The sequence below is a fragment of the Eumetopias jubatus genome, unplaced genomic scaffold, assembly GCF_037043125.1.
Source record: "Eumetopias jubatus isolate StellerSeaLion01/CBP00866 unplaced genomic scaffold, mEumJub1_p1.0 scaffold_3, whole genome shotgun sequence".
Lineage (NCBI taxonomy): Eukaryota > Metazoa > Chordata > Mammalia > Carnivora > Otariidae > Eumetopias > Eumetopias jubatus.
This window is the reverse complement of record NW_028274809.1, coordinates 42989609-43001852: the sequence shown is the minus strand read 5'-3', so window position 1 is coordinate 43001852 and position 12244 is coordinate 42989609. Positions and strand designations below refer to the sequence as shown.

The 12244-nt window shown below is 41.3% G+C and overlaps 1 protein-coding gene across 1 annotated transcript; it reads right to left on the bottom strand.

Annotated features, from left to right (window-relative positions):
- Positions 1–10853: 10853 nt before the first annotated feature.
- Positions 10854–11160, bottom strand: LOC114225274 (NADH dehydrogenase [ubiquinone] 1 alpha subcomplex subunit 1). Its single transcript, XM_028124833.2, has one exon. It carries the CDS (start codon positions 11158–11160, stop codon positions 10948–10950), a length of 213 nt encoding a protein of 70 aa, XP_027980634.1. The 3' UTR covers positions 10854–10947.
- Between the last annotated feature and the right edge of the window lie 1084 nt (positions 11161–12244).

Genomic DNA, 12244 nt, shown 5'->3' with positions numbered 1-12244 from the left:
AAGTAAGATTTGAACTTATATATTGTTTAGACGATGCAGAGCAACAGTGTCCAGGAGAAATGTAACGTGAATTACATATAAAACTTAAAATTTTCTGGTAACCATATTTAAAAAGGTAAAAAGCAGCAAATGAGATTAATTTTAATAAATGCAGCTTATTTAGGTTAAATAGCCAAAATATAATTATTTCAGCATGTAATCAGTATACACATTGTTGAGATATCTTATATATTTTGGACTACATTTTTGAAATCCAGTGTGTATTTTATACTTATGGTGCATTTCAGTTTGAGCTGGCCATTCCTCAAGTACTCAGTAGTCACATGTGATAGTGGCTGCCATACTGGATAATGCAGCCTTCTATAGGCTTAAAAAACAGTCCTGTGATGCTCTAAAAATCATTCAGAATTTCTATACATACATACATACATACACACACACACACACACACATATATATACACACACACACACATATGTATATATATATATTTAGGTTGGTTTTTTATATATATATATATATATTTATTTATTTATTTATTTAGGTTGTTTTTTTTTTCTTTCACCTGTGGCAGCACATCAGTACAACAAACTCTGAAGGAGCCATTTTACCTGACAAGAAGAAAGTTGATGAATGCACTTAACTGTATTACTCTGATATACTTGGTATATCTCCTCTAATTAAAATAAGATTATCTTACAACTTATGAAATGACGATCTGGCATAATAGACTCAGAATGTGATGAAAATGTTTTCATTAAGTGCTAAGATACCCTGCAAGGCATAGCATTTTATCTCAAGTCTCCAATAACGTTAATATACCCTTTTAATCTCTGAAGCATTTAAGACTTAATAGGAACTCCTTAAAGAACGACAGAATTGTAAGCCTTGCAAGGTGACTTTAACTTGAAGGTGCTCGCGGTCCTCCGTGAAGCTGAGGAATTAGAAGATGCTTCACCGGCAGGATGTAAGGTACAGCTTTGTTTACTCCGGGCCAGGACTGAAAAGCCACCCATGGTGGGGTGGGTGGGAAAGGGAGGAAAGGGGGCATCGGTAGTGTTTTCCAGTCATTGTCTTGGGCTTCAGGGATAGCAGAGTGACTGCTGGTCCCCCCAGGGCCCGTGTGTGCAGGAGTCGGGGGCTGTACAAGTGGTTTGGGAATTTTCTTATCACTTCACAAAGCAATTGGTGGGATGAGTGCAGTTATTCCTTCTTTCTCTCCTTTCCCGTTATGTATCACACGTGTGTATATTTATCCGTTGCTTTCCTCTACTAGGCGAGCTCTGTCTGGACGGTAAATACTAGTTTGTTATCCGTCTTGCTGCGGTTCTCATTTTCCTTTCACAGGACAGAAAGCGATGTTGGGAGAAGAGGCACGACTGTTGTATCTCATTTTCCACCCTTGGCATTAAATAGACATACCAATTATGTGCTGAGGGCTAGAAAAACTGGATTCTATCCCTTCCTTTACTAATCGTTAGTACCTGCTTTGGATGACTCTGTTTACTTCCTCTTGTCTTATTCTTACATATATCCTAATGGAACCATTTAAAGCTCATTAGGGCAAAGTTGCTACACTAATCCAAGAAACTAATGTGGTAAGGCCTCGATACTCAGTTAAGAAAATAATATTCTCTGGAAATATGGGTGAACGTTTTCTTCCTAGGCGCTATGACACCGTGGGCCTGTAATATTTTGTCCTGTAACTTTTGGCCTATGAGAATATTTAGCAAACAATCTATATGCCCTTGAGAACCTCCACTTGGCTAGATTTAATTTTCAAAGGAAATAGATGATAAAGACACTGACATGGAATTGTATTAAATGAGCTAGGAAGGTGGGGGGAGTGGAAGGAAGGCCATGGCAAGAGCCACTTAACACAGGGGTCTCCAGCTAGAGTAAGTGAACACAGTGGCAGTTTAGCCCTGCTCTTAGGGTCTCATTTAGTACCCCTTAGTAGAGGCAAGCGATTCTGCATGTTTAAGCAGCACCCTGGAGGAAATCAGTAACACAGAGACCTCACTTGGGGGAATATTGCCAAGTTCAGCAGAAAGACCACCAGGATTCCTTTGTCTTGACTCCTTGACTCTAGCAGCTGACTAGTGTGAAAGGTTTTATTTTTTGCCTTGCTACCTTTCCAACTATTCTGGTAATTGACCTTGACTTTCTGACTATGATTACTTGTTCATTTTTTGTCTCTAGTGGAACAAGAGTACGCATTTCCTCCAATAGCCTATTTACACAGTGTGGAGCCCTTGGCCTCTGACCCTGCTCCTGACCACATCTCTGTCTTATCTTTCACCTCCCACCTGAATCCCTGATTTCCCTGTCTGCTTGGCCAGAAAGCCTGGTCACTTGAACCCACATCTATCATTCAGTGCAATCAGCTCCATTTTAGCATTCTTTGCCACTTTGTCATCCTCAAAACCTACACGGCCATTGAAAGCCATCACTCTCAGGGTGGGCTTGGGTAAAACAGATAGGTTAGTGGTACTAACCCCAGGCTTTCTAAAAAGCACTTGGTATTTACGGCGACAGAAGAACAAAAAGAGGAAGCAACGCATGGAGATCACAGTGTCTCGTATAAACCCCTCTGCTGAGAACATAATGAAGGTTAAATTGGGCCTGACACACGGCAAAGGCAAGAGGGCTGTGGCTTGTAAGGGAAGTTGTTTGCTAACATCATTCTAAAAGGAACCAAATCTTGGCAGTGGATACCAATAAAAGGAGGCTATTACTAGCCGATTTCCCAAACATTCTAAACAGAAACTGTTTCTTAAAACAAAACAGTCTTTCTTTCTCCTTTTGCTAGCATTTAGAACACTTTTCCTCAGCTACCACTGCGCTGCACAGGCCTTATGATCAAGACGCTCAGAAACCCAGGCGAAAGGGTGCTTGTGCTCATTCTGACCTTTTCTCCTTCCGGGAGTTTTCTTTGCTTGTTTGACCCTAAGGCTGACTCCCGTTATCACTCAGTGTGAGCCTCCAGGTCATAAGGAACACCTTTGGGCTATGGGATGGCCTGGTCGTATGACTGGGTTCACAAGAATTAGGAGCGTTGTGTGTGTGTGTGTGTGTGTGTGTGTGTGTGTGTGTGTGTGTTCATTCAGTGGAGAAATGACTGGTTTAAATTCTGGGTTTACTTTAATTTTTATTTCAAGGTGTGGGCAGGCAGATATCCATTGTCAGAATTACCTGGGGGTGCTTATTAAATATTTAAATTCCCAGGTCCATCCTGGATCCACCGAATCTGAATTTATAGTTCTGGAGCTCAGGACTTTCATCCAAACAACTTCTTCAGATGATATTCTCATGCACACAAACTATTGAGATCCAGTTCTAGTTTCCAGAACACATTTTTATAATTTAAAGTACCTATGCGATATTTAGGAAATGTAAAGACAATACCATTTAGTGAACGTTCTTTTAGCACAACACCATGAATGTGTTATATGGATTCAAGCAAACGTACAGTGTTCTGTTTGTGCACCTAACGACTGTGTTAACAAAAGCCATTCAGTGTCTGCAGATGTATGTTTAAGTCCTTCTCGTTACTACTGTGCTTGCCCTTATTTGGCAAAGAATACTATTAGGGAGTTATAGCTTCTTTCTTATCCAGCAGTCATTCACTGGGTGAGCAAACATTACTGATAGTGAAAGGGCGAGAATCTAATTAAAAAAAAATCTAATGAAATCTGTAATGTCAGAAAGCATCCCCAGGTAGCCTTTCCACCTATGGTGCCGTGACCAAGGTGTGGTGTATTACTAAATGAGAGTGAGATGACTGTGTAACACATTTTAAAGCTTAACTCAGATTTGAAGTTCATAAATAATTATAACAAAAGACAAAGTGAGAATTGTCATGGATTGTGTATGAATGTAGCTTGATGGGGTTTTAAAGTGGCTTGTTCACATTAGGTGTGGATTATGGACCATATTGGTGAGTTCGCTGAACTTCAAATGATAGTTTTAGACCACGTTGAGATGAGCTCTCATTGGAAGGTGTGACCCCCCCCCCCCAGGAGGGGGGGTAGGATAAATCAGAGCAGGCAGGGAGAACTTTTGGGAAGTTGTAGTGGTCTGGAGGGCTATTGGCCTTGTTCTTCTCTTTTGGAAACTATGTCTCTCTCTATTTTTTACCACGTTATACTGCCAACCTCCAGCTTATTGGTCAAGGGGAGGAGAGCTGGCCCTAGCTGGATCAATTAGAATATCTCTCAAGAATATGGAATTTGGGGCTGGAAGACCTGAGAAGAGAAACTGGTGGACCACAGCTGGGTTTAGGGTGGAGCTAGAGAAGAAAGTTCAACAAACTCCTGTTGCTGACTACTCTGGCTCCTGACTTGCTTAGGCGTTTTGTTAAACCTTTTCTTGAATTTGTGAAGTTCAAGGTATTTGACCTTACGCCATTGAAAGATCTGGGTGAGCCGTCTCTATAAGGCTATGAACAAAGCACACACACTGGCCCAAGATTCGGGGAAGCTGAAGGGGAAGATCCGGGGGAAGTAGAGCAGCTGCAGGCTAGCAGCTCCCTCACGCCGATGGGCGAGCTAGCGGGTCAGCAGTGGTGGAGTGGTGTGCTACAAAATGGCTCTGCTTCAGGTCCACACTCCAGCTTTCCTGAGTGAGTCATGGAACCCAGAACCAATTCAGAGAATTTTATCCTTAAGATTCTGTTCCTCTGGTACCACTCTCAGAATCAAAATCTAAATTATCTGTTGTTGCAGGATACATTATCCCAAAACTTGGTAGCTGAGAATAAACAAATGTTGGTTAAACTGGGTGGCTAAAAACAACAAACATTTATTAATTCATAATTTCTGTGGGTCAAAAATCTCAGAGCTGCTTAGCTGGGAGATTCTGGGTCAGAATCTCTCACAAGGCTGCCATCAAATATTGGCTGGGACTGTAGTCATCCGAAGGGCCAGCTAGGGAAGGATCCATTTCTGAGCTCACTCTTGTGGCTATTGGAAGGCCTTAGTTTCCTGCTACATGGGCCTTTTCACAGGGCACCTGGTTTTCCCCAGAGAGAGTGATCCCAGTAGCCAAGACAGAAGCCATTTTCTTTTTATAACCTGATATTGGATACGACATCCCATCACTTCTGCTACAGTCTATTCATTAGAAGTTAATAAATCTAGTCAACACTCAAGGGAAAGGGATTGAGACAAGGGCATAAACACCAGGAGGTGGGGGTCATGGGGGCAATTTGAAGCTTCCCACTACAACCTTAGATTAATTTTTTTTCTTATGAATTGAATTTTTTCTGTTATACAAATAAGTAAATTTTGTTATGTAAATGAGTCTTCTGTTATATAAATAAGCAAGTAAATTTTCCCTAATGTTATAGGATTGCAGTAAGTCTACGCAAGAGATTGGGGGTTTGCAATGATAAGGACAAGAGATGGCTTAATTCAAATAATACCATTTTATATAATAATAGACTATTATGGGGTTGTTGAGAGGATTCTATGCATATGCATCATTCAGGGTCCCAGTAGGGAAAAGATGGCCCACCCAAGTCAAGTGGTTGAAAAGAGTTTAATAGACGGAAAGAACAGGGCATGGTGCGACAGAATAGTTCTCACCCCTAGGCCTTAAGAGGCAAGGGGAGGAATCTGTAGCTGTAGGGGGTGGCTGCTGGTTAGGGATTTTCTTTTTCTTTCTTTCTTTTTTTTTTTTTTTTTTTTTGGTTAGGGATTTTCATAGCAGGACACAGATGACCTGCTCTGACAGGGAAAAAAGGGAATAATACTCTGACCTCATTTTTCTCCCTTCCACCTACCTATTTGCTGCCAGTTACTTGTATCTGTAGGCAGAACCCAGCCAGAAGCCAAAAGGCAAGGGAGCCTAAAGACGCAGTCCAGAATGGTCAGTCTCCCAGGGTACAGAAAGGGGGACCCAGAGCAGGGGGCGGACATGTACAGAATGGCTCTGAAGGGCTTACATGGGCTTAATGCCAATGATGTCAAAGAGTAAGTGCCCAGTTAATGTGAACTCTTATTATAATTATTACCGCCTGCCAACGGGATATATAAATGGAGATAAACTGGGTAGAATGTGTGTGCGGGAGAGGGCAGAGAGATTTCCAAGAAACGCTAGTTTTTCTCCCCAGGAAGAAGAGGTGTGGCTCCCCCAGCATCAGGAAATTCAGGCACAGTGGAGTTTATTGAATTGCCTAGCATCATTTACCTAGGTCATGTTAGGAGACAAATCTCATTCAGTCTGCTAGTCTACTCACTGGCCCTTCGAGAGGAGTTCTCTTCATTTTCTCATCATCTTGATATAACAGAGCGCTTCGTACACGACATCTAGCAATTCCCGAGATAAGCCTGCAGCTCCACCTCTGAGAGTCAGTCCTGCTCAGCAGGACATGTTGCTCCAGCAAAGCTCTTCTATCCTACTTTCCTCCCACCCAGCTGCCTGCTTCTCTTGGTTCAAATAGCTGTGAAAGGTGCCACTCCCACGTAATTCGGCGCAGAGTATTCTGGGGTTTCCTAAGCAGCAGGTTGGCAACCAGCAACAGATGGAGACGCTGCATAACACTGAGGAGAGGCTGCAAGGAGAGGTAGGCAGTGAGGCATGGAGCCAAGTGGGCAGCCTGGGAGATGGAGGGCCAGAAAGCAGGGAGAGCTCTTGTTGCCAAAATGGAGAGATTCCTGTGAAGTTGCAGACTTCACACTCTCATATTCCCCTTCTGCCCCTCTTCCCCACAGCCCATCTCCAAACCCAGCAACCCTCATTTGCCCAGTTTTCTTGGACAGGAATGTGCCATCTCTGCCCCTGAGCCTGATTTTCCCTCTCAGGCTAGACTTCAACAACTCCATTGTGCCTTTAAGGAAGAAATCAACATGGTGCAGATGGTATTTCAAACATATTTGTTTCTGTGTCATCTGCTCTGAACATAAATATCAATTCAGTAACTTCACTGTTGTAAGTGATAAGTTGAAACATCATCAGTTGTTTTTTAGTTAAATGACAGTAACAAAATGAAAATCACCATTAAAAAGGCTATATTTGCATATTTTTTATGCTGTCAAAGAACATGGCACTAATGCAGCATAAGGAGAATTCTTAAACAGAAACATTACAGTTTTCAAAATCTAAGGATGATCAAAAAATAAATTCTGAAATTTCCTGTATAAAAAGAAACAGGGAACAGTTATTCTACTGGCAGAATAATAAAAACACTTTCTAGTGACATTTTTAATAGCATAGTAATTCAAAATTGTAATTTTGAGAAGGAGTGATTCCATCTACATAAACACTAACTGCATTCTAAATGCTTGGTATTATCATAATGACTGGAAATTAAATTAATAATGCTAGGATAGTTAAAATCTGAGGTAACCTTCTTGAATCTTTTGTATCTACATGAATTATTTCTCATTCCCATTGAACTCTCATCCTGAACTTCATTTGTTGTTTTAATCTTTCAAAGATCTGAACAATTCTTCAATTTTAAGAGTGTGTCACTTTTGAAAGTTATCTTCAAAAGGCATTTATAGTAATTTTGAGTCAACCAATCATTTTAACAGCAAAGGGGCCCCACTGGTCACACACATGTGGGTGCGGGCACGTGCAAGGGCACAAACACACACGCAATATCATGATGTTGCCAGTAAGGGTCCCCTCCCGCTGCTGTCTTTTACCATGGTTTGAAACAAAGATGGCAGAACTAAATGGTACTATTTTAATCCTAAATGAATAGAGGATGTCTTTCAATCTAAGTTATATCATCTGAGCAACATTTCATAAAATTAAGATCTGTAAGTCGGGGAAAAGTTTTCTCATCCCATCCTGAAGAAGACTTAAAAGCACTACAAAGGTTTTGGTAAAGAGATTCCTGAGGGAGAGTTTCTTGGTTTCTTTTCTTCTCTTTCAAGTATTCATCAGGATGGTCAGCAAGTCTAATCCCACTGCTCGGAGCCCCTTTAATGAGACACAGGGCAGCAGACAGTCTTGGTTTCAACAGGTATGTACTATTTAGGGCTTCAGAGACTCATAGTCAAACTTAGAAGTTGACTGTCTGATGTGGGAGTATCTAGGGTGATTCACGGAGTGGACATCTCTCCTAGGAAATGTAAACACTATCCAAGACATTAAGCAACATGCTTCGCCTCACCACTTGGCAAGCTTCAATTATTATTTTCTAAGTCTTCAGAACTCTTTGTTTCCTAGACTTTGGCACACCTGAAACAGTGATTAGGACATGCAACTCATTATGATACAGCACCAAACCAGGCAGATTGTGCTTCACTCAGGATTTTCCTTCACTGCCAAAGCACCCTGCTGCCCAAATGCCAGTGTGGTGTAGTCCGTGGCTACAATAGCTGTGGCCATCACGGTGCCCAGACAAGACTTTTCAAAGGATGTGCAAAACATTCACCTTCCCCAGTCAGGTATTTGGGCTCTCAGACTTGGTCCTCCTTGCCCCTCCCCCCAGGTCTCCCTACTTCTCAAGAATGGTATCAAGAATGGAAAACACAAGGAAATGTTAAACTATAAATGTCCACGATCAATTAGAAATTATTTATTCTAAAAGTTTCATTGTTTTTCAACTGGAAAACTATGATGTTTGTTTAAAAAAAAAAAGGACCCAGTGTGCATTATTCATAGGCAATTTGGCTTCATAGATCTCCTTGCCATTTGTTTTTAGAGCAAGCCTCTATGCAGAGATTGAAAGCGCATTGCTAACATCTTGCCTTGGTTCCCACGTATTCAATGTGGCGGTCTTTACAATAAATCCCTTCATAGTTATCTAAGGCTGTCCTTGCACTGAATTTGTAGTTCCTAATCTAGTTCTGTCCCTATAGCCTCCTCTCGGAATAGTTCATTGGACCCAGGACAGATTCAACTGGACCCAATCCAGATAACAAATACAATCCAATTAAATCTCACTGGATATCCAGTTTTTTTTTTCTTATCCCAAGGAGGGTAAGAGTAATCAAATTTTAATAATAAATGTGCAAACACATAATAGTAATGTATGCAATTAAAAACAGTTTAATCTCCTATAGTATAGTATATATTTTCTCTCTAGCACATTTTGGGTCTGACAGATTCAGTGCCTTCTTCCTACTCATCGTTTCTACAAACCATTAATGAAGCAGGTTCTTTCTACTTCGATTTTTAAAACAGGCAGGGGTAGCAATGTAAATCCTTAGGATTAGGTCACATACAATAGCATTTCCCCTCCTCTCTCTCCAATTTTCCATATGACAAAGTTTGGTGGGTAAAACCCAAAGGTACCCGCTCGCCTCACCAGGGAGTGCTCTCTGTTTGCCTTTGCCGGTGGTAATTTATTCTGAATACATCTCATTCATTTACTGCTGACCTCATGGAAAGCAGGGTTCATTTTACGGATTCTACCTCAGTAGCTTTGGAAGTACTGTTCTTCGGTAGCTAACATTTTTCTTTTTTACTTGCATCCCCTCACATGAATGGCTAATGATAGAATCAAGACCCATGTCTTGAACAAATGAAATCAGACCACGTGCGCCTTGTTCCTCTATTCCTGCCTAGATTTGTGTTTGAGCTTCATCCTACATAGCAGTTCACTTTTGGGCCATTCTGAGCTCTGTCTTGCAGAGCCATTAAATAAGGTTCCCTTCCTTAAAATCAGCTCAGAACTAAGTAATATTAATAAGAAATAAAACAAGAGCATGTTTCCATTCTGCCTATTTTAAAGGGAATGTGTATGCCAACCGTAGATTCCAAGAATGACTTAGCGTTCCCTCATTGTCTTAGTGAGCTTTTCTGTGCACCTTTATTTGGCAGTCGGGGTAGCCACAAGGCATTACGTTGCTTTGTCTCAGGTACTGAAAGGGCAGAATGGGAGATGAGGCAGAAAACAACTTTACAGATGGATCTTAGAGTTCCAGTGCCTTTTCAGAAACAACAAATCATTTTTAAACCGACAGCTTCTAATTAAATTGATCGTGAGATAAAATGTACCCAATACGTGTCAGGTTCACCTGAGTTAAAAAAACAAAACAAAACAAAAAAACCCTGGTGGGTTGCAAAAGGCATTTAATGCTCCTAAGCCTTTCTGAAAATAGATGCCTTTGAAAGCTCTCACAGCAATGAGTTAAAGGTCTCCTCTGGGGGGCTGCCGGCATGTTGTAATGACTGTAATTTATAGCACACCGGCTCCATACTACCCTTTGACCCACCAGGGTGCTACCTGGAAGCTAGTATGGCCTACAGAGGGGTGGAAGGAAGAGAGGGGAAAAGAAACAGGACTCCAAGAGCCTTTCAGCAGCCTCTACGGGGTCATTTGAGAAGCTGAGACTTTGAGGCCTCTTTCAGAGACCAGTAACTTTCAAACCATGTCCAAACATGTCTTATTCGACTTCTTGCCGATTTATGTCATAGTAACATAGTTATGTTCATTACTTACATAGCCAGTATTCCAGGTAGACTGGCAGAAGCTCAGAGATGACTTTGATTTCATTAATTAATTAATTCATTCATTCAACAAGTATTAATTGAGTAGCTACAATGTTCCAAGAGCTGTTCTAAGCACTGAGGTCACATAAACAAGACAGTCTTCTTGATCTCATTTAGCTTAACATGGTTTGGGGTGGAGAGGCCAGGGATGGAAAAAAGATGGAGAAACAAGTAAACATATACATGAACAAGTTCATGTCTGATATGATATCATGTATAGAAGTCTGAAATTATCTTGTTCAACTTTCTCCCCCTGGCACCTATACTTTAGGTAGAAAGAGCTATGTGGACAGTTGAGTTCATCAAAATTGGGAGAATAAGGAGGAGAGGGTGACAGGAGAGAAAGACAGGAATCTAAAGACAGCATCCTTTTTTTTTTTTTTTTTTACTTTCTGGTTGTTTTTATTATGCACTACATTAATACACTGCATAACCTTCTAGAAGGGGTAGATGAGTATGACTGAGTTATTTTTCATCAATCAGGAAAATGCTTCCTTAATCGATATTCTCCAAACCCTTTGACACATAGTAACGATTAACTCCAGAGACTCGCCTATCTCTTTGCATCAAACTCCATTGATATGGATAATAGGCAACCCTTTTTTCCTTGCCCCCGTTACTGAACCTGTGGATGTACGCCGTGGCTATGCCGGGGATGACCAAGCACACGGCCATGACGCCGATCCCGGGCAGGATCTCGAACCACATTGCAGCACGGTTGCCAGAGCCAAGCCCCTGCCTGCCCTGCCTGGTAAAGGTGACCCGGCCTCGGCCCCCTTCCCAGTGGGCTCCAAGACAGCATCCTTTTAATAAACATATTAACACGTGTTCTGGTGTGACTCATAAGTTGTCTCAGAAGATAATTTCGGTAGCAAAATTTCAAAATAATTGGGGCAACGGCAGCATTATTGGAACAAGCATCTAGCTGGCCCACAGGTAACCCTGAAAGATGTACAATTTCTGACATGCTAGGGTGAAACAAAAAGTAATGGAAACATCATGATATGGTGCAACAGGATGAATTTTGGGTTAATCTGGATTCACATTTCGACTGTGGTCCATCCTGGCTCTGTGACTTTGGCCAAATGATCTACACCTGTACAAGTTACTTTACAGTTATTTCATCATAAAACTTATAATAATGACATGTCTTAGAGGCTCACTGTGAGAAATAAGTGAAATAGTATTCATAAAATACCTAAAACTATACTTCCCCCATAAAAGATGAGTAGGAAATTAATACACGTCGGTCTTGTTTTTGTTTTTTTTTTAAGATTTCATTTATCTATTTGAGAGAGAAAGAGCATGAGCAGGGGGAGGGTCAGAGGGAGAGGGAGAAGCAGACTCCCCGCTAAGCAAGGAGCCCGATGTGGGGCTCCATCCCAGGACCCCAGGATGATGACCTGAGCTGAAGGCAGACGCCTAACTGACTGAGCCACCCAGGTGCCCCAGGTCTCATTTTTCTCTTAGTCATAAATGATAGTTTTATGTCTATCATACATCATCATAAGCAGTAAACCATAGTATCAATTCTTTTAAAATCTTCTGACATAGTTAGAAAAAGCCAGTCCTTCAAGGACGGTTTTATTCCTTACTGTGAGGTCCAACAAGGGGTTATGTCTGAAATGGAAAAAGTTTTGGTTCTGTGTGTTCAGGATTGATCCTGGCACAGTGTTCTTTTGAGCATGGCCACTATTCAAGTTAGCTTTGGAGGCTTTCTGATACTGTGGAACAACAACTCAATGAAGGATCAAAGGATGGAGAATTCAAGGTTGATTCATGAAGTTTAAAG